Below are 22,747 nucleotides of genomic sequence, written 5' to 3'. Positions count from 1 at the left end.
GACGTATTTAAAAAATTAAGATAAATTGTTTTACAAAAACCATGATAATTTGGTAAATTAAACCTACTAATTTGTGGACTACCTTTGTTTAAGGGTGGGTGAAGTTTGAGATCACTTTTTTTCTCTTTTTATATACAATGAAAGTATCTATCCAAGAGTGATTCTATTCATCATTTTTTCTTTCTGACAGTTTTTTTCTAATCAAATTTTGTTTTGAAAAACTACGTGATTTTATTAGTCACAAATTTGTTATTTCTCAAGGTTCTCGATAAATACTTTTTTGCTGTCCCTTCTGCTTTAAGAATCATCTTTTAAATTTTTTTTTCAAATTAATATGATTTTTTAAAAGTAAAAAAAAAAAAAAAAAAAAAAAAAAAAAGAACTTTTAGTTGTATGAATAATTTCTTATGGAGGATGACTCTGTTTACCAAGTCAAACGGCTGGTAGGAGAAAAACAGAACCCACATAATACAACTTTGAAATTGTGTTGAAATATCAATAGGAAAATAAAGCAAGATACTTGTCAGTAGTTGCACTAATTTGTAGTGAAATTCACGTAATATTCAGTTCTGGGTCTTTGTGTTTACCAAATTCGGCGATGGAATGGATTTTATGGGTGGAATTTTACTGGAAAAACTAAGGTTCAAGCTTTCCTTTGGGAAGTCTGAAGTAAACGAATCGTATGGTCGTCGAAGATATGACTTGCCTTTTTCTCTCTTTGCTTTTTCTTTTTTGAATTAACCATTTCATTAATGGAGGCAAATTATCCAAAGAGATAAATGGGGAAATTTAAACTATGAATCTAACTTTACTTATGCATCAGACTGATTAGGAGGAGTTCTTCACTAGCTTTTTTCTGGGGTTTTTTTCACCTTTCCGCCTCTAGGCTCTACTCCTTTTGTGTTTGTTTCTTATAATAGAAAAATGCTGGATTAATTTGTTTATCGTTTTCTTATGAATTCAAATATTAGCTTGTTGTAACAGTTTTGTTTTTCGTTTTTTAAAATTATGTTGGTTCCTCCTTAGCTTCTTTTCTTTGCTATCAACTATACCTCTTTTAGTGAAATATTTGTATTCTTAGCTAAATTTTTTTAGGAATTCAAATATTAGCTTGTTCGATGACGATTTTGGTTTTTTGTTTTTGAAAATTATGTCTGTTCCTTCCTACTTTCTTTGCTATGAATTTTACCTCTCTTTACATTCTTAGCTATATTTAAAAGACAAAAACAACTTTTTTTTTTCCTTTTTAGCTTTTAGAACTTGGATTATATTTTGAAAATATTTTAAAAAATAGATAATAAAACAAAAGAAACTTACAAAGGAAGTAGTATTTATAGACTTAAAACTAAAAATCAAGTGGTTATCAAGACAAAAAGAAAGAAAGAAGGAATGCAGCTTACTTCCATGTTTCTCATTCACTTATTTGTTTCAGGGAGGTTATTACTTTTTTTCTTCACTAATCCTCTCTCATGTCATGCTTGATTAGTATGCACAAAGCTTACTCCTTTGTATTTCAAATGAAAGTTGATGTTTCTTTTTAGTACTAAAAAGGAGTTTTAAATACTATTTTAGTCCTTATAACTTCACATTAGTATCTATACTTTCAAAATTTGTCCATTTTTTAGTATATGTATTTTTAAAACGACCATTAAGAACCAGATACTTCTTAAAATAGACTATTTTGGTCTCTTCTTGCAAAACTTCTACACAATTTTTATAGTTAGCTCAATGGGGCATTTTCAAATATAGCTAAAAATTGAAACTATTTACAAAATATATCAAAATCTATACAATTGCCTACATCCATTTAAGTTCTTAAACTATATTTTGTATTAATTAAACTAGACTAACCCTCCTACTATGGGCGTCATTGCTCAATCAGGTATGCCTAAGTCCCTTAGCCTTATCAGTGTTGATGGAAAAAATCCTTAGATTTTAGACTCGGGGGCTATAAATCATTTGGCAAGTTATTCTGAGCACTTTGTCTCTTATACCTCTGTGTCAGTAATAAGAAAATTCAGATAGTCGATGACTTTTTAGTCCTGGTTGCTGGCAAAGGACAAATAGTCCTGGTTGCTCAAGTTTTGCATGTGCCTAAGTTTTATAATTTGTTATCTATCAGTAAGATCACCTGTAGAAGCACTGTAAAGCTACATGTTTACTTGAATCTATTTGTTTTCAAAACTTGAGCTCAAGGAGGACGATTAGTACTAAATGGCATAGCAAGGGACTTTATATCCTTGATGATACCTTCGATAGTACCTCTAGGACTAGTTTACTGTCTTTCTATTTTAGCACTTTTGGACAAGACTTTATGTTATGGCACTTTCGATTGGGTCACTCGGACTTTGCTTATATGAAATATTTGTTTTCCCATCTTTTTTCTAAAGTTGATGTCCCCTCTCTATCTTGTGATGTTTGTATCCGGGTAAAACAACATCGGGTCTCATTTCCTTTACAACAGTATAAACCCACACAACTGTTTACCCTTATCTATAGTGACGTTTGGGGTCTATCCAAGGTTCCCACCTCATTTGGGAAACGTGGTTTGTAACTTTCATTGATGATCATACCCGTCTTACTTGGGTCTACGTTGTCACTGATAAATCTGAGGTTTCCTCTATTTTCTAAAACTTTTATCACACCACTATAACGCAATTTTGTACAAGAATTGCAATTCTTCGGAGTGATTTCCAAGACCATAACCTTAGTGAGTTCCTAGCCTTCAAGGGGCTTGTTCTCCAGAACTCGTGCACCTACACTCCTCAACAAAATGGGGTGGTGGAGTGAAAAAATTGTCATTTTCTAGAAGTAGCCCATTCTCTTATGCTATCTACTTCCCTTCCTTCATACCTGTGGGGAGGTGTTATTCTTACAACACCTTATTTAACCAATAGAACGCCTTCACGTATCCTCCACCTTCAAACTCCCTTAGATTGTGTTAAGGAGTTCTACCCTTGTACTTGTCTAATTTCTGAGGTCTCCTTTGTGTGTTTGCGTGTACTGCTTATGTTCATAATTTTGGCCCTAATCAGACCACCCCTCGAGCTCAGGCATGTGTGTTTGTTGGGTATCCCCTTCATTAACACGGTTATAAATATTTTCATCCGCCATCTAGAAAATACTTCATCACTATGGATGTTACTTTTGTGAGGATCGACCCTACTTCCTCGTTAGCCATCTTCAAAGGGAGAGTGTGAGTGAAGAGTCTAATTGTACCTTAGAGTTTACTTAACCTACTCCTAGTATCGTGTTTGACTTCGATCCTCATCTCATAGTCCTACCCATAAACTAAGTTCCTTAAAAATGTATTACAAGAGGAATCTTAAGAAGGAAGTTGAGTCCCCCTACTAGTCAGCTGTCGACTCCAATCCAAGATTTTGAACCTCCTTGAGATTGGTATGGTAAACCCTACCGAGCCTTGTATTGATAATAAAATGAGTGAGAATGGTAGGTGTGATGTTGTTGTTCTTGAGAATGTGGAAGAAAAGAATAGTAGTGACAAGACTGAAAACAAAGCAGAAACCGGGTAATACGAAAGTTGAATAGGGTCATACAAGGAAACTTCATGAGTATGATCTTTCCTTTGACATTCTCATTGCTTTGAGAAAAGGTACAAGGTCTTGTACAAAACATACCATTTGTAACTATGTTTCCTATGATAATCTCTCTCCACAATTCAGAGCCTTTACAGCAAGCCTTGACTCTACCACAATACCGAAAAATATTTACATTGTTTTAGATTGTCCTGAATGGAAGAATGTTGTAATGGAAAAGATGAAAGCTCTTGAAAAGAATAACATTTGGAAGACTTGTGCTCTACCCAAGAGACATAAACTTGTGGGATGCAAATGGGTGTTCACTCTCAAATACAAAATAGATGGAACATTTGACAAATTCTAGGCAAGGTTAGTTGCAAAAGGGTTTACTCAAACCTATGGTGTTGATTATTTAGAAACTTTTTCTCCCCTTCCTGAGTTGAAAATTGTAAGAGTCCTTCTATTTGTTGCTGTAAACAAAGATTGTCCTTTATATCGACTAGATATTAAAAATGCTTTTCTGAATGGAGATCTAGTAAAGGAGGTCTACATTAGTCCCTCGCCTGGCTTTGAAGCCCAGTTTGGTCAACAAGTCTTTGAACTCCAGAAATCCTTATACACCTATAGCGTGGTTTGACAGGTTCACTACCTTTGTCAAGTCCAAGGGGTACACTCAGGTGCACTTTGATCATACTTCATTTACAAAAGTTTCCAAGACTAGAAAGATTGTTGTTCTGATAGTATATGTTGATGTCATTGTTTTATATAGAGATGATCAGGTAGAAATCGATCAATTTAAGTAAAGAATGGGTGATGAATTTGAAATCAATGATTTAAGAAATTTGAAATATTTCTCTAGAATGGAGGTGACCAGATCTAAAAAAGACATCTCGGTGTCTCAGAGAAAATACACCTTTGATTTGCTAACTAAGACAAGTATGTTAGGGTGTCGTCTTACTGACACTCCTATTGAATTTAACTGTAAACTAGGAAATTCAGATAACCAAGTTCGAGTTCATAAAGAATAATACCAGTGCTTTATGGGTAAATTAATTTACTTATCCCATACTCATTCTGATATTTCGTTTTTGTAAGTGTTGTCAGTCAGTTTATGCAGGCTCCCTATGAGGAATACATGGAAGCTGTCAACAGAATCTTGAGATACTTGAAAATGGCACTTGGTATACGGTTGATGTTTAAAAGGATAGGTAGAAAAACTATTGAAGCCTATACTGACTTAAACTGGGTAGGATATGTTGTTGATAGGAAATCTACCTCTGCTACTGTACCTTTGTATGGGGCAATCTTGTAACTTAGAGAAGTAAGAACAGAGTTTTGTGTCTAGAAGCAGCGCTGAGGCCGAGTACCGAGCTATGAGTTTGGGAATATGTAAGAAAATTTGGTTAAAACAAATTTTGTCTGATCTTCATTAGAAGTGAGGGACATTGATGAAGCTATTCTGTGATAATAAAGCCCATCATCATTGTTAACCACCCAGTTCAACATGATAGAACCAAACATGTTGAAATTGATTGACATTTCATTAAAAAAAGACTTGACAGTGTGAGCATATGCATTCCGTACATTCCTTCGAGTCAACAGGTTGTTGATGTTCTCACAAAGGGGCTTCTCAGACTAAACTTCGACTTTTGTGTTAGCAAGTTAGGCCTCATTGATATTTACGTCCCACGTTGAGGGGGATTGTTAGAATTAGTGGGCTTAGCCTATTGAAAATTTTGCCCCAATTTACCATAAATATGTTTCTTTTTTCTTTTTTCTTTAATCTTTGTGTATTATTCTATTTATTCCCCCTTATGTATCTATTGTATTTATCAGAAAATAATAAGAACAAAATATCGTGGTTTTTCTCTCAATACTCATGTTTTCACGTAAATCTATGTGTTCTTTGTCTCTACTTTCAATACTATTACACACTATAAACCAATAATTTCAATATTGGATTTAAAAATACTTCCACGACCAAACTTTCCAATATTTTTTTAGTATATGATTGGACGAGTTGGTGGTCAAAGTTAGTTGTTCGAGATGATCGATAAAGTTGGTGGTTGGAGTTGATCACCGAAAATGATCTTTGAAGTTTGCAACTAAAGGTAATTGCTCAAAGATGGATGTCGGAGGTGATTGTTAGAGATGATTGCTAGAGGTAGTTGTCGAAGGCTATTCTTGTTTGAGGTGGTTTCATTGTTCGGTTGCTAGAGATGATCGTCAAAGCATGTCACTGGAGCAAGCGGCTATAGTTGCACAACAATAGTTGTTGGAGTTGATTGTTGGAAATGGTTATCGGAGCATCTCAAGTTCAATGATTGTCGTTGGAATTCCCTTGCGGCAGTGCTTGACGGGTGGAGTCATTGGAATTATTAGTGATTAGAGAGAGGGAGAGAGTAAAAGTAGAAGATGAAATTCCTCGATAAATGTGCAAACTTCAAAAGTGAACATTATTGAAGTTGGTGGAGTTGAGTAATTTATGGACTAAACACTGAACAACCCAACTCGTGTGAACTCAAGACGATGCCTCAAACACCCCCTAATGGAAATGAGTGTGTAGTTGGGTCTATGTTTCTAATCTTACCAAATATGGTGTTCCATTTCTTGTTCTTTTTATAATTACTCACTATGTGTTATTAGTTCAAACAAGAGAGTATTTTTGTAAATCTCCATGGGAGGAATAGAGGATGCAGAGCTTTATAGATCTTTTCATGATATCAATTAAAATGTCTCCTATCTCGAAGAACATTTGATACTTTTATTAATGGATATCCCTATTAGTTTTGAAGAAGAGTCTACACGTGGCTTTCTGGAATGCTTTCATTAATGGATATCCCTATTAGTTTTGAAGAAGAGTCTGCACTTTACTTGTATAGCTGCCAGCTGGTGCATTTTTGTGCAAGAATATTCGTGGAAGAGTTGGGGCTTTGTGCTTTTTTAATTTTAATATACGTGGCTTTCTGGAATGCTTTCAAAGTAAATTTGGCTTCTTAGTTAGTGGATCAGGGATGGATGCCTTTATATGAGCTATTTCCTTATAATCCATTCTCGTGGAGGGGGAGGTTTTTTAGGATAAACTATTTGAAGGAAGCTTCTCTTCTTGTTTGAAAGGAGGGACAATCCACCTGACCCTATAACATTTTAGTGTTAAGGAAACTTATAGAAAATTGTTATTAAGACTATGTCTCCTTTTTTTTACCATTAGGCCAACCATGATAGTCATTTTGAAACTTTTTTTTTTTTGTAATTATTCACTTGGTAAGAACCCTTTAGTTGGGATGTTTTTGGTGGACTTTTTTTTCTAATGCCTTTGCATTCTTTCATTTTTTTCTATGAGAGTTGTTTAGTCTACTAAAAAGAAAAAAAAGATATTTTTTATAATTTAGCCTACTTTTTTTAATAAGAATTTAAAAAAAAATAGTTACCAAACACAAGTATGTTTTTGTTTTTTAGTTAAAAAGAAACAAAATGAATTCCTACCAAACACAGAAAACAAGAAATAAGAGATAAACAAGAAACAAAATGATGCTAAAAAGACTCAACAATTGCATTGTATTTGGTATTGGGGATATTTATCTGAAGAATTTTATATATCTTTTTTATCAATATTTAATACCTTTTACTTTTTTTTTTAAATCGGAGACAAGTCTCTTTATTAAAAATGGAAAGTGAAACTAATGCTCAAAGTACAAGAGAATTATACTAAGAGCAAAATTATAAAAGACAAAAACTACCAAACAAACTGTCCAAAGATGATCTTAGCCAATACAAGGGAAAAAAAGACCAAAACAAACAATCACAAAGAAAAAGCTAAAAAGGTGAAATCCAAAAGAAAAATAGAGCTAAATCAGAACCAAAACAAAGAGATCTAAATACAAAGCATAACGAAATAACTCTCTCAAAAGGAAACATTTGAATCTAGAGACTAGTAAGCAAATGCAGCAAGCGATCTCAAAACTATCATGTCAAAGTAGTCCAAAACCTAGAAAGAGGCACGAAAAAATCTTTCGAAATATCAGCATTAGCAAAAGGTCGTACTTCCTTTTGCAACACCTCAACACCCCATGTTGAATCTTCAAAGACAAAGATTGATATTCCAATTGAAAAGGCATCCCCCATGTGTGTAGAAGTATTAAAAGTATTCACCAAAATATTTCTCACGTAAGCTGCTCTAATAGATTCTAACACCTTTTTCGATCATAACACGATTCATGATGAACACGATAATCTCAGAGAATAGGCTTGAGAAATATTAGAAGAGCAGCCATAGTTTCTGCAATGAAGACTTCCAAAGACGAGTTGCACAAAACATTAACATTCTCCCTTTTACACCTTATACTTTATCTTTTTCTCTGTAGCAGTAGGCTTGAGTTGGACTGTCTAGTCTGCCTTCCCATCCTTTTATGTTTTTTGTGTGTATTACTCTAATTAAAAAACAAGAAGAAATCATGTACCATAACTAGAATGTTGTAAGTGCATGAGCTTTGTCTGAATTGTTTTTTCTTCATTGTCATTATAAAAAAAAATATATCATGTATTCATATATAGTACTATATGGAGGGCTTGTATAGATCACATTTTTACTGATAAATGTAGAAGGAAAGAATAGATTACAAGTGTAGAACTACTTTTAAGTTTTTGATTTGGTTTATATAGAAGGAGGGTTTATATAGGTTACTTGCGGCATGAAACGTCTATTCCTTCCGTATATGTTAGCATCGATTGCAGTTTTATCATCATTAGTCTAATTTGGTCAGCGTCAATTGTCAGTGCTGTTGGAAGCCTTGTCAAGTCACATCAACTCCAACTACTATTCTTGTCTGCTAGTGAATCTTCATCACGTGCTGATGTGGTTTCTCACCTAGAGAAGTTTAGTTGTCAGGCAAGCTTCTTATCGCGTAGCACGTGCTTCTCTTCGATTCACTATCTTTCTTTTTTCTTCATAATCTTGCGATAAGACACTGAAAAATAGGGTAAAAAGGCATTGAGACTTATGTAACTTGCATTCTCTTATTTTTATGAATTCGCGATAGAAGCCATGGGTTTTGACATATTATTGTGGGATTTGGTTCCATTGTTCTACCTAAAAGGCCATAATAACTTATATTTCTACATGTTTTCAATAAACTTGCTTGAACTTGACAAGGTTTCACAAGCCCACACCTATATAACCATGATTGAAGCATTATAAAATCATTATGTTTAGTAAACTTACACATATATATCTCCACGAATAAAACTCACTTGAAATGCAAGTACATAGCCCTTGATGTTGTAGAATTGTTTTGCTTTGGGATTGTCTGCCCTTTTCAACTTGTATGTGCATCCTTCTTTCCATGTCGAAATGTCTTCAAACTGTGAAGCAAACGTTTTAACAAGACAAATGACCAGTTATAGTTCCAAAACACCTCTTCGTCGTCAACAATCCCTAATGTGTTTACATCAAATTGAGTTTTTTTGTCCTTCCCAATCAATGCAACCTCAATGAATAGCGTCGGAGCAACCTTCATAGTGTCTTCATTGGTTGTAAAATTGCATCATTTGAAGGCATCCTCAACCTCCAAACATGTTTTTGCTTTCTCTTTTGGGAGCATTGGTCCAAGTATGTGCTCCCGCAACCTATTTCCATAGGTGCCTCTTTCAACTATTACATAGGTCGATCACAATCTAGTTACCAAGTTAAATTCTTCTTGTCAGAAAGTAACTTTCTTCCCCAGTATTTCAAAACTTATGATGTTCAACCTATTATCACTTTCTTCCCTAAATAAGAAGTGGTGAAACAATTGGCTATTGAAGACTATGTCAACATTTAGAAACAGTCTAAATATCATTTTATTGAACATTTCCATATGTTTGTTGGTTAGTTTATCCTTACTCACTGTATGAGTCTTGTGTACTTGGCAAGAAAATGATGGCGAAAAATATTTGTCCTCGAATACAACCATCCTAACAAACTAACCATAGGAAAAAAAATACAGACGTCAGTTATTTACTAAACCTTAAACCCTAATCCATCGTGTAGAAATGCCAAACAGTCGTGTAGAAATGTCAAACGATCGTTTAGGAAATCTAATCGTTTGGTTAAATTATTTAAACAATCTTTCAGCAAATTTAAACGATATTTTGACCTAGACTAAACGATCTATCAATTATTGGTAGGCGATCGTTGAGTAAGTGATGATCGTTTAGTAAAAATTGAGAGATCATTAATTCTGGGTTAAGAGATTGTTTAGTATAAGGACATTTCTTTCAAATTGTTTAGCATGAAAATGTTTTTTTTTTTATATGAACAATTAAAGTACACGAAAGACTAGGTCGATGAAAATACCTTCGAAGTTCAAAAGGAATACGGAAAGTGCAAAAGTGAGATGAGCGTTAAAAAAAGCGTAAGCGAAGAGAGAAATCGAATGAGAAGAAAAGTAAGTGAATAAGGTAAGAGACGATTCTCATTCAATCTTATTATTTGATATCACACGGGTAAAAAGAATATTTCAAATGTTATTTAGTCGTTCAACGTGTTTTATTAAACGAAGGAACCACAAACGATCGATGAATTATTTATTGTGCGATAGCGTACTTGAGTCTAAACTATCGGGCACTTAAGTGATCGTTTAATAAATACTAAGTGATCACAGACTTGAGGCTTAGTGATCACATAGTAAATATTAGCCGATCTCTGAGAATTATCTAAACGATCATGTGATATTAAGTGGATGATAACAAATCTCTGAATAACTTAGATAATATGTAAATTTGTAAAATCTTGATGCATGGAAGAAGTTGTTAGGAGAGAGAAAGGAAACATATTGAATAGATAAAGGTAAGAATTTAAATTCAGTTGATGGCCAAAAGGTTGATTACGATAAAGTTTTAGAAATAGGTCACTGATAATAGAAAATTTTTTACTATTTAGTTTACGAAATTTTCCAAAAAAGATTCCTGCATTTTAAAAAGTGGGATAAATTTCATTGCTTGTCCTAAGTATAGGCTATACAATTATCTCAGGTTTGTGGTGCTGATGACTTGAGTGGGTACTTACTCGAGAAGGCAATTGGTGAACAAGAAGTCGAAGTGGCTCTTTCGATTTCGATTTCCTTTTTCGTTTTTGGGTTTTAGATTCGATAAATTTTAAATGAGAGGTGGAGGCAAATCACTGTCTTATCCTCAAAACATTAGAATGAAATTCAGCCAGAGAATGAGAAGCCATGTCCTTAGAAGAACAAACCTTCAAATCTATTCCCTTTTTAATCCCACCACCAAACAGGAAGACGAAGGGCTTCTAAATGGGAATCATGGCAAACCCAATGGCTGCTCACCACCAAAAATTTACTTCATTCTCTGTTCTTCCTTCTTCTCTTTCCGATTTCAATGGCGCCAGACTCCACGCCCAAGTTCAGGTCTATTTCTCTATTCTTTTTTCCTATTTATCTTTCTGTTTTCGGTTTTGCGTTTATCTCTTAAATTTTGATTCAGTCTGGATATTATTTGAGGGGTTCTTGTTGTTAAAGCCTAAAAATCAGTGGACATTGAACTGGGTTTCCCCTTAAATGGCCATATTGCTATATGCGAGTTTCTTTTCCCTCTGTTTGGATTGATTCATATATGTTGTTTGCCACTAAACACAAAAGCTTAGAAGAAATAGGATACATCGACTATTAATTGGATTCAAAAAACTCATTCAACATGAAAGCTGTTAACGTGAATTTGAGGGTGAATGTGGTTTCGGAACATTCTGCGTTGATACCATGTTAATCACGAAAGCTTTAAAATATAATTTTAATTCATGAAGCCTGATTAGCATGTGAGCTGCTAAAATGAATAAGTGGGGTAGTGAGGTTTCAAATATGAGTTTTTTTTTTTAACCTGATACTGTGTTAAATTACATTACGTTAGGAAGTGTAGGCTGATTGATTATGATGCATTTAGTTCTTTATATGTTTTCTCAATTTGGTTTGGCCTTGGATTGCAGTATAAAAGAAAGGTTATGCAGCCAAAAGGAGGATTACATGTTACAGCAAGTGCCAAAAAGAACATTCTTATAATGGGTGGCACTAGATTTATTGGTATATTCTTATCTAGACTTCTAGTCAAAGAGGGTCATCAGGTTTTGCCATTCTCTTTCTTCTTTTTTTGGTTGCTGCAGATTCCCCATTAGAAGATTCATGGAATTTGCTAATTTTGGCAGGTGACTTTGTTTACAAGAGGAAAAGCACCTGTTACACAACAATTGCCGGGCGAGTCGGAAGCAGATTATGCCGATTTTAAATCCAAGGTCTTCTAAGCTTCCATTTAAGCCTTAAAACTCTGGTGGCTTTCATAAAAAGGAAATGTGGTACCATGGTTTTATTTTAAGCATATTACTTGTGGATTTGTGGGAGTACAGATGATAAATTTGTCTTTTGATTCCCATTTCTCAGATTCTGCATTTGAAGGGAGACAGAAAAGACTTTGATTTTGTGAAATCCAGTCTCTCGGCCGCGGGGTTTGATGTTGTTTACGACATTAATGGTGAGTCTGATTTTGGATTCATCACTTCTGGTTTTAAAATTTTCACCCTGATTTGTTTTAAAACCGCCATATCTAATTGTTTTTTCGGTCTACACACTGCTGCATGATTTCAGGGCGAGAAGCAGTTGAAGTTGAACCAATTTTAGATGCTTTGCCTAAGCTAGAGCAGTATGATTTCCTAAATAATATCTACTTTCTTTTCACAGCAATTGTTGTTAGTCATGTGCATCTTGTTTTTCAATGCTAGAGGGAACAATTTTGATTTACAAAATGATTTTGTGCCATTGGTGTTACGGGATTGGTTTGTTGAGTTTCTGTGGGTGAAAGTATTCCGATTGTTGGACTTGAATTCGGAAATGTTGCCAACATTGTTAATTTTATAAAGATATAGAAGATATAGTATTCAGCTGTCAAGGTAAATTTAGGTGTTTCAAGGAATCAAAGGTCATATATTCAAATCATAGTGATGATCCAGTGGAAATATTAAATGTTCTACAAGTTTTCCAAACTGAAATGTTACATTATAAGATAATTGTCCTGTGAAATCAGTAAAGTATGGAAGCTAGTCCAAATATTACGATTCACAAAAATTGGCATAAAGAACCATGATACAGAACGTAGATTTTGCGGAGTTCGATAAAATGTGATGTATCTAATTATTCTCAGGTTTATTTACTGCTCTTCAGCTGGTGTATACCTCAAGTCTGATCTCCTACCTCATTTTGAGGTACCTTCTCTTTTCCTTGTAAACAAAAGCTTTCAGATTACTTTCTTTGTCCAATACCAAAATAATTGGTTCACTCAAAGTTTGACCTCCACTTCTCTTTCATTTCGTAGGTAGATGCAGTTGATCCAAAGAGTAGACATAAGGGAAAGCTTGAGACAGAGAGCTTACTGGCGTCGAAAGATGTTAATTGGACTTCTATAAGACCAGTCTACATCTATGGACCATTGAACTACAATCCTGTGGAAGAATGGTTCTTCCACCGGTTGAAAGCCGGTCGCCCCATTCCAATTCCCAACTCAGGCATTCAAATTACTCAACTTGGTCACGTCAAGGTCTGTGCTGTTAAGTGCTTTCAATGCAATAGGAACAAATCGTTAAGTCTGTTGTAGGTAGAGGGCCAATAGAGATCCTTTGATGTGAATAGCCTGGAAAAAGTATTATAGTTTAAAACATTTCTTGATGTTAATGTAGCAATTGAGATCGAGTTAATAATTGAACTTTTTTTGTCAACTGCAGGATTTGGCAACTGCTTTTGTTCAGGTTCTTGGTAACGACAAGGCAAGCCAGCAAGTATTCAATATCTCTGGTGAAAAATATGTTACATTTGATGGGTTAGCCAAAGCTTGTGCTAAGGTAATAGCCTGTTGAAGAAATAATCAGGACACCGTAGTATTCATCATTGAGATAACATCTGAATTGGCTTCTTTCTCCTGTTGAGATAACATCTGAATTGGCTTCTTTCTCCTGTTAAACTTCACAGGCTGGAGGCTTTCCTGAGCCCGAGATTGTTCACTACAATCCGAAGGAGTTTGACTTTGGAAAGAAGAAGCCATTCCCTTTCCGTGATCAGGTAATCTGGTCGATGTAATGATAAATATGATGCAGTTTACTGGAATCTGATAGAAAAAATTGTCCCATTGTTAATATAAATGTCATGCAGCATTTCTTTGCATCGGTTGAGAAAGCGAAGAGCGTGCTCGGGTGGAAGCCCGAATTTGATTTGGTGGAAGGTCTTGCAGACTCCTACAATTTGGACTTTGGCAGAGGCACTTTCAGAAAAGAGGCTGATTTTTCAACAGATGACATAATCCTTGGCAAGAGCCTGGTTCTTCAAGCTTGAGGCATCCCTTTTCATTTTTTTCGTGGCAGTTTTAACTTATTTTCTACCAAGCTGCAGGGGTTAGTCGACCGATCTTGGGTTGAGAAGTCAATTTTAGGAATGTTATTTATGTATATGTATGGGATGGAGATTTTTAGAGAAGCATTAGAACTAGGCCTTGTCAATTCATTAGAGACCTTCACTCAAGCATAGATAAAGTCAAATGTTTATGTATCATATGAAAAATGCAGTATAAATGATGTCATTTGTTTCTTGTTTATTTGCACTTATTTTTGTAGCTTTCTAATCATATCACACTCAATTTTGGATAATGTTCAGCATGGTTGATGTAAAAGTTGCATGGGTAGAGATTTAACATTTCTTTTTCAAAAGTTATCCAAACTTAAACAAAATAAATTATCTAAAGCTTTTTTTTTTTTATTATTTTATATTATAAAGTTAAAATTACGTTAGAATTCTTCCACCTTAATCTCATAAAATCCCAACATAATAGAACGGAGATGGTACTCTTACGAATTATTGAATGGCAATCAACATGAGTTAACACAAATATCAACACAGGAATAAAAAATAACAAGCAACAACAAAGGAAAATAAAAGATATAAGCTCTAGTTCCTTCGACCAGGTTGGTTTGTTCTCCCTCAAAAGCTCATAGCAACTTTTTCCAAAATAAAACCTATTTTGGCAATCCAAAACAATCTTCAAGTACTCAAACCTCATGTGGGCTTTTTAACCATTATTCTCCTCTTCAATAATATCCCTAGGTGTTGCCTTCTGTGTATTGCCAAATTTACTCTTGTGTTGTGTAGGTATGGATCATAGAGGCCTAACATTATTGCATGGCTCGAAATTCACCCTTTTCTCTAGGTGAAATATAGAGAATTGTTGGTTCATGGCATGTGAGACCTATACCTACGAAGGGCTAAAATTTGACCGTTTTGACATGGGCTAGACTATAAGAAGTAGGCATTTTGAGTGAAAGGTTTGATACAAGTTAACAATAGGCGATGAAGCAAGACTATGCAATAAGAAGTTGGTGATTGAGTTAGTTCGCGAGAGGGGTTATTCGACAAGACTTTTGAAGGTTAAGTGTTAGTATGTGTTTAAAGTTTTTCGCGAGTTGAAAGACTAGGCAAGAAGGAATAAGGAAATTTTAGAAATTTCCTACGGATGTTTAATGGGACAAGTGTAGAAGATTAAGCTAAGCATGATTAAGTTAAACAAGAAGTTCACACATGTACCAGTATGAATAGGAGCTGGCATGATAACAAGAGTTTATGCATGACTAATCTATCGTAAGACTAGTATAAAAGGGATTGTTGTTAGATGCATGGTTCATGATTATGTTGCTGAAATTCTGAAAGAATTAACTAAGTGAAGCTGCTATGGAAGGGCTGAGCGAGAAGAATAATATTTGAAGCAAGAGGAGTCTAAGGAAACTAAGTTTCTAAGTTGGCGAGTGTTTTTCTTCAAAGTATTTCTTATGTTCAAAAGGTTTTTCTTTAAAGTCTTGTTGATTTGAAATTATTAATCAATGCAAATGTTTCCAAAGAAATTTATATGAAAAGTTCATGTTATGTTTTATATGATTCCAATGATGTAAAATGGTGTCCAAACCATTAGTCTTCTTCCTATCAATAAACTAACTGTTATGTGCATATAAAGAATAAAGGCAATCATGTATAAAAGATGTGCATGGTGAAATGAAGCGGGACAATACATAAAAGATGTGTATTGCGCTTTGGTCTGGACAACAAGAAATGAATTAGGATATTCTCGTATACCGTTGATGAAAAGGCCATCTCAGTGGCCTAAACGCAAGATGATGAGTCTTTGTGTAGAGAATGATTCAAGGTCTTGGTGAAAGGAATGTGTTTGTGACTAATGTGTGTTTATGTAAAATTTATGTTTATGCGATATGATATGCTTATGTGAAAAGATGTTAAGTGTTTGGTGTGAACAAATGGTGTTTATGAAAGGTTTCCTTAAAACCACACTAAGTCTTTTGGCTTATATTTTAAGTTTTCACCTTCCAGGTTTCAGACGTTAAGACCAAGTAAGGAAATGGTGAGAAGCTGATAGGCGAGAAGAGATTGCTAGGTGTTTTGCTTTTAAAGTTTAAGTGTTGTATTTAAGTAATCTTGTAAAGTGTTGTAGAATGTTGGGTTAAAGTTAATAAGGAAATGTTTTCAATCTTACTGTGATGTGTTAAGTGTTATATCGCCTAAAGCATATTTCTAAGTTGAGTTAAAGAAGCTAGAACGATTAAGAAAGCTTAAGAACCTCAAGCTAAGCATTTTGGCATTTACACGTCAAAATGCTCAAGGTCATACAACGTCTCACAAGTGCTTGTAGGGCAGGGTGTGACATGACATAAACCAATTTCCAAGTAGCTTTGGTGTCTAGTAATCCTTTCTATTTCACTAGCCATTAATTAGCTCACATGTCATTGTTCCTCAGTCAGGGTTAGTGGGAAGTGTTGCACGCGTTGTGCTTGACTCAACTTTAGTTTAAGTTGGGAAATATGAAATACATTGTGAATAATAGCTTCTATAGGTAGTTCCAACCCATAAGCAACTTCACCAATTTCCTCTTTCACTCAGTACGACCCATAAAGTTTGGAGGAAAGCTTCTCCACTTCGCTTTCTAATAAAAGATTATTGCCTATAAGGCCTCAATTTCAGATAAATTGTCTTCGACTTTGAATTTTAATTCACATTCTCTGCCCTTAAACAACTGCTCAACATTGTTATTAATTGTTTTCTTATCTCCATACGATACCGTTGGAGGTGGGGGCCTTCTATACACAATTTGAAAAGGAGTTATCTTTGAAGAAGCATGGAAAGTAGTATTATACGAAAGTTCTGCCTAAGGTATACATTTATTTCGCTTTGTCGGCTGCTCGTTACAAAACAACAGAGATACATTTTTAAGCAACAGTTTATCCATTCTGTCTGACCGACCGTTTGGGGGTGAAAGGTAGTACTCCTTTTTAAAACTGTCGCCATAGCCAAAAACAACTCTTTAAAAAATTGCTTAAAAGATCTTGTCTCGGTATGTGATTATCGATTTTGGAATTTCATGCTTACTTACCACTTTGTCGATAAAAATCGCTGCCATTTGTTGGCTGTAAAAAGGTGTGTTTAAGGGTGATGAAGTGTGCAAATTTACTTAGTCTATCCACCACTACCATAATAGAATCAAATCCTTCAGCTTTTGGCAACCCTTCTATGAAACCCATTGTCCAATATTCGAGAATCAAGTCTTGTAAGGGTAGTGGCTATAAAAGGCCAACAGGAGATGGAGCATCCGATTTGGGTCGTTGTCATACTTCATACTACTTCACATACTTCTTCACATCATTTTTCATTCCCACCCAATGAAATTTTCCCTTCATCCATTTATACACCCTTAAGAACCATGAGTGGCCTCCTAAAACCGAATCATGAAAGGTATTTTACAACAACAGAATCAAGGAAGAAGTTTTTTTAAAAAGACTAACCTTCCCTTATAAAGCAACCAATCAACGATCAATTGATAGGTAGGCTTACCCTCTGGATCTTTCTTCAAAATGTCAATGATTGTTTGCGATTTTTCACCATTCTCAATTTTCTTCAGAACCACTTCGATATTGTATATGCTTGGGGATGTCATCACCTTCAACTCCATTGCATGATCAATCCTTGATAGAGCATCCACCGCTTTATTTTGTAATCCGGGTTGGTATAAGATCTTGAAATCGTATTCAAGTAATTTTGTCAACCATCTTTGGAATTGAGACTGAACTTCTCTTTGTTCAATTAAAATTTTTAGGTCATTCTAATTAGAAATAACTGTAAATTTCCTCTCTAATAGATAATATCACACCCTCTCTTAGACAACCACTCCCTATCCGAAAGAAAATGTGAAGATAATAGATGTCACTTCCACATCAACACCCATTATCTAACAACTTTCTCATCCCCATATACATGTATTAAACATACAATCAAACATTCGAAAACAACCTCAATGGCTATCAAGACATGAGTAATCAAATGAAATAAAGCAGCCTGATAAGACCCCATACCCAAAGCTAACATCATATAGCCCAATTGAGACATTGTAGAATAGGCTAAACTTCTCTTAATATCTTTTTGAGCAAGAGCTAAAGTAGCTCCAAATAGTACTGTTATTATACCTATCAAAGCTATTAGATTCATGATGTAAGGTATTACTATAAAAAGCGGAAGAAGCCGAGCAACAAGAAAAATTCTCGCTGTATATTCATATCATAACATATGAACAGTAAGAACTGGTATTCTTATACAGACTCGAACTCATAGGAAAGAAAATTTATGGATGGAATCAAATATGCAGTATTTACAGACAAAAGTATTCGATTATTGGGAAAAAATCAATATACTTCTAATGTCGAATCAGTATCAACTAGGACAGAAAAACCAAGCAATCTCTATGGACAATTGTACACAGTTTTTATCAAACAAAGGTTATATACAAGACTATCCCTCACTTCTGTCGTTACATATGCATTGTCTAGACTAACACTTACATGCATACAAAATATACGCATAAAAAATAGTGGATGCTTTGGAGTTGTGGTAGATAGTCTGAGCAAGGTTCCTGGAACTCTCTCGCAATCCAGTGAGTGACAGGTTTTACTGTAATAAATGAACCTTCCAATATAAACATTTATGAATAAACCCACAAAATATAATTAATAAGGATAACTCTTAAAATCATGAAATAATTTATTGAATCGCTTTTCACTCGCAATTACGACTTTGATTCCTCGACTTATAGGCTTCACCTATCGTTGTTTGATCACTTGAAAATTAAACCACACCAACCAAATTTCCGTCCCAAAATTCTATAAATTATTTATAGCTTCTACCATAATTCCTTTGAGTTTTGTTGAACCTAGATTATCATTGACTTAGGATTAAGACATATACCAAAATCATATGAAATTATCCCAAAATTAGCTTGAGACCCAAATTTATGCATTTTAAGGTTTATATATCCAAAAAAGTTCTAGGAATCACTTACAAACTTCAAATAACTCAAAATTGAGCCAATAGGGGTAAAAAGTGATGGTTGGTGTGTAGCTTAGGGTGCCGGGTGTCATGAGTATGCTTGTCCAAGGCGTTGTTTGCCTATGGTTGCATGCCCAAGTACCACCAAATCGCTTTGTCTTTATGTCTTGTATATAGTCTAGTCTATTGCTTTCCTTTTTGTATCGTCGGGCTAGGGTGTGACGTTTCGACATTTTCATATGCAAGCTTGACAAGGCTAAAAATATTCCAAATATACTATAGGGGAGACATAATAGTTGAATCCCCGATTAAGCCTTGTCGCACTCTTTGCAAGCTAAGCTTTTCTTTGCAATTGACAGTATTCAATGTTTTCAATGATTTCCTTTCTCTCTCACGTTTCATAAAACAATTTTCTCAAGAACGTGAAGGAATGTTATATCATATCGCGAGTTTGTATGCGACTTTCTGACTTGTTGACGAAGAAAAACAAGTGCCGTACAATCATGTTTGAAAGGTTACGATTGTGACATTGGGTGGATAACACCTCACACACATGCCAGATGGGCGCTCATGGACGGTCTTTTGGTGTGGACATCCCTGTTTTTCGACAGCAACCAACACACACAAAAACATGGATGATTCCATCAACTTTTAACCAAATCTTTCCAAATATTTTTTATAAAACACATAGGGAATCTCTTAACTAACTAATCTGAGAATTTGGAGCTTGAAAATTCCTTGGACCGATCTAAATCAACTCCAAAGAACCCTTAATCAGATTTAACCAAATTCCTGTGCAACATTAAATATTCTATAATTCCAGCCAGTTCAAACATGAGTTAGCTCCAACATTCTTCATGAAAAATGTAAATTAACTCTTAATTTTACTAACCTCAAAATTTCAGCTCCTAACTTATTTTCTACACCTGGGAATGTTTATAATACAACCTTGTCTCTGATTTATCCGAATTTCAGACAAGCTTCCATATTTCTTCTATTTCATCAACTTAATCTAAATCAGTTATCTGACAACCCTCCTTCTTCCCAACACCTCTCTATGTAATTTAGCTGAAAAAAGTTGATGTTTTCTCGTGAGAAAAGGTCACACCAACACTTCCTTTTGTTTTTAAAAAAGAAACACCATCCACTGCACCTCATCTCTCTTAAAACCTCCTTAAGCCAACTCCTACTTCGCCCTCTAACCCTACTAAAGGCCTGTTTACCACCACCACTTTGATTTCCTATTTTTAAAACCTAAACAACCCCCATATAATTTTCTTACATAAATTCAAAAATTAACAAATTTTGCTCCAACTTATACTAAACAAATTTTATATTTCCTTTTCTTTACAACAACGCTTTAGCACACTATTTCCTTAAGTTTAAATTTTATCAAATAGCCCCAATTCCCCGTAGATAAATATAGGAAGAAAATAAAAATCCACCTTAAACTCTTAGGTTACTTAATTCCTCCAAAAAGTGATATTGGCATAATTAACTTGACTTAATAAAAAAAAATATAAACGGTAGGATCTAGGGATTACAGATAATTCCCCCATTTTTGCATTGTCATTACAGTAGCCATCAACTCTCTTTTGTATATGGACTTGGCTTGTGCTCGAAAGCAACAACTTGTAGCTAAAATAAGTAGTAGGTCTTGCATTTTGAGATAATACAGCCCCCAATCCCACGCCTGATGCATCCGTTTTGATAGTAAATGGTAGGGAGAAATTCGAAAGTGCCAGCACCGGGATGGATACCGTAGCTTGGTTCAACCGTTCAAACGATTCTGTAGCTTCCTCATCCAATTTAAAACCATTTTTTTCATAATAACTTAGTAAATGGTACAACAATGTCTCCATATCCTTTTACGGAACGCCTATGATATCTGGTTAAGCCAAGAAACCCCTTTAATTCAAATACAACTTTAGATTGCGGCCAATTCACCATTGCGTTGGCTCTCTCCATTGACTTCCACCCTATTGCTAGATATCTATTGTCCCAAATATTGAATTCTTGAGTGACCTATTACACATTTTTTCTTGTTCGCAAAAAGCTTGTTGTCCTTGAGGATGCTAAATACCACTTCCAAGTGACTCTCATGTTCAATGATGTATGTGCAGTAAACTAGGATGTCGTCACCCCTGAAGAGGGTTAAGCGGAGTGAAAAGGGTTTCTCATAAGATGGGAAATGAAATCTATCAACCCCACACGAGGTTTATGAATAAGTGATTGTCTGATAATGAACAAAGAATGTCCATCTTTCTGCTAAACATAATGTTTTGAACACAAAATTCATTTAAATACCTTTTCTGAATGTCAACTAAGTATCATAAGTAAATTACTCCTGGTTATTTAATCTGATAACCAAAACACCAAAACAAAGTATCTAAAAAAATGGTTGAAAAACTTGATTTATAAATGATTGAAATGTTGTTAGGGAATTTGTTAAATTAAAAGGCATGACAAGGAATTCGTAATACCCTTCATAAGTACGAAATGTTGTCTTCTCAATATGATCACACTCTCCCTCATCCAAATTTTATAGTATCTCAAACGTAGATCTAGCTTATAGAAAACCATCGCTCCACGCAACTTGTCGAGTAATTCTTCAATAACTGGAATGAGTAATTATCCGCTATCGTCAGTACTTGATTCAACTTGCGATAGTCAACACGAAACCTCTATCCATCATCGTTTTTCTTCACCAACAACACTAAACTTGAATACGACTCCGACTATGTTAACCCAAGCTTTTTTTCTTTTTCTTTTTTTTGTATAATAATTGTAAATTGTCTAATTACCTAAGTTAAGTTCCATCTAAGGTTTTCAAGTAGAAGTAAACTTTTTAGGAAGGGAAAATTAACCAAGTTTAGCTCATGCATGGTTTTTGGGGAATTTGGTATTAAAGTTAGGTTTATTTAAGTTGTCAAGCAAACTTTTATTTGCTCCGGAGGTATCCGATTGTTTGAGCCACAACTTAATTTTTCTTTAATAACAAAGAAAAATTGCACACAGGACAAAAAAATCATTTCAAGGTATCAATGATATGTTTGGATGGATTTTTGAAGTGTTTAATTTTTAAAATAATTCATTTTAAGTTAAATTAAGGTGTTTGCGTTGGTTTGAAATGATTTTTAAAAAAATGTGATTATGAAATAAATCATTTTAGAAAAAACACATGCAACCAAATTTTAAAATAAATGTTTATTTGGTGTTTAAATATTTATTTGGTGTTTAACGAACAAACTCTCCCAAATATCTATTTTTCTTTCTCTATTTTTTTATTCCTTTTTACTATCTATTTTTCACTCCATCGTTCTTTTTTGTTTTTATTTTTATTTTTAAATACTTTGATAATATTTTTTTCACTGTGTATTTATATATATATTTAAATATAGGGGTTTACAAATGTTTCTCTCTGCTAAATCTACTTCATCTTAACATCTGTAAAAGAAATTATGAGTACATCAATAAAGAACATGATCTTTCGGTTCGTGAAATAAAAATGAATGAAGAACGTGATCAAATTGCACATTTTTTTGTCCGGTTTATATTATAGTCTTCGGAAAAATTATTTATCTTCTTTATATTTTGGTATTGGAAATCAATTTTTTTTTTATGCTTATGTATTTACAAAACCTTTCTCTTTCCTAAATAAGAAATTCACAAAGAACGTGATACGCCAACGGGCATCCAAGTTTTGAGGCACATTAATTGTAGATTCTTTGACAGTTAAAAGCAAAGAAAGCCTAACCTCTTAACAAAAACAATATGGTATAAACCCTCATTTTTAGATGACATATAAAG

At 34.3% G+C, this 22,747-nt stretch overlaps 1 protein-coding gene across 1 annotated transcript; it reads left to right on the top strand.

The window, feature by feature from the left end:
* Nucleotides 1-10,542: 10,542 nt before the first annotated feature.
* Nucleotides 10,543-14,159, top strand: LOC103486073 (chloroplast stem-loop binding protein of 41 kDa b, chloroplastic). The gene is made up of 10 exons (XM_008443895.3): nt 10,543-10,942; nt 11,515-11,649; nt 11,731-11,817; nt 11,963-12,053; nt 12,167-12,221; nt 12,720-12,780; nt 12,891-13,112; nt 13,297-13,413; nt 13,541-13,630; nt 13,721-14,159. Exons 1-10 carry the CDS (start codon nt 10,829-10,831, stop codon nt 13,898-13,900), a joined length of 1,152 nt encoding a protein of 383 aa, XP_008442117.1. The 5' UTR covers nt 10,543-10,828; the 3' UTR covers nt 13,901-14,159.
* Nucleotides 14,160-22,747: the final 8,588 nt, after the last annotated feature.

The sequence above is a fragment of the Cucumis melo genome, chromosome 8 (assembly GCF_025177605.1).
Source record: "Cucumis melo cultivar AY chromosome 8, USDA_Cmelo_AY_1.0, whole genome shotgun sequence".
Classification (NCBI taxonomy): domain Eukaryota; kingdom Viridiplantae; phylum Streptophyta; class Magnoliopsida; order Cucurbitales; family Cucurbitaceae; genus Cucumis; species Cucumis melo.
The sequence above is the reverse complement of the archived record's forward strand: the minus strand, read 5'-3'. Positions and strand labels throughout refer to the sequence as shown.

What these genes read in the sequence shown, in the direction of transcription:
- LOC103486073 (XM_008443895.3), top strand. Translation starts at nt 10,829, where the DNA reads ATGGGAATCATGGCAAACCCAATGGCTGCTCACCACCAAAAATTTACT. An exon ending in TGTTGTTTACGACATTAATG is followed by an intron (nt 12,054 to 12,166) that starts GTGAGTCTGATT and finishes GCATGATTTCAG; the next exon opens with GGCGAGAAGCAGTTGAAGTT. An exon ending in TAGCCAAAGCTTGTGCTAAG is followed by an intron (nt 13,414 to 13,540) that starts GTAATAGCCTGT and finishes TAAACTTCACAG; the next exon opens with GCTGGAGGCTTTCCTGAGCC.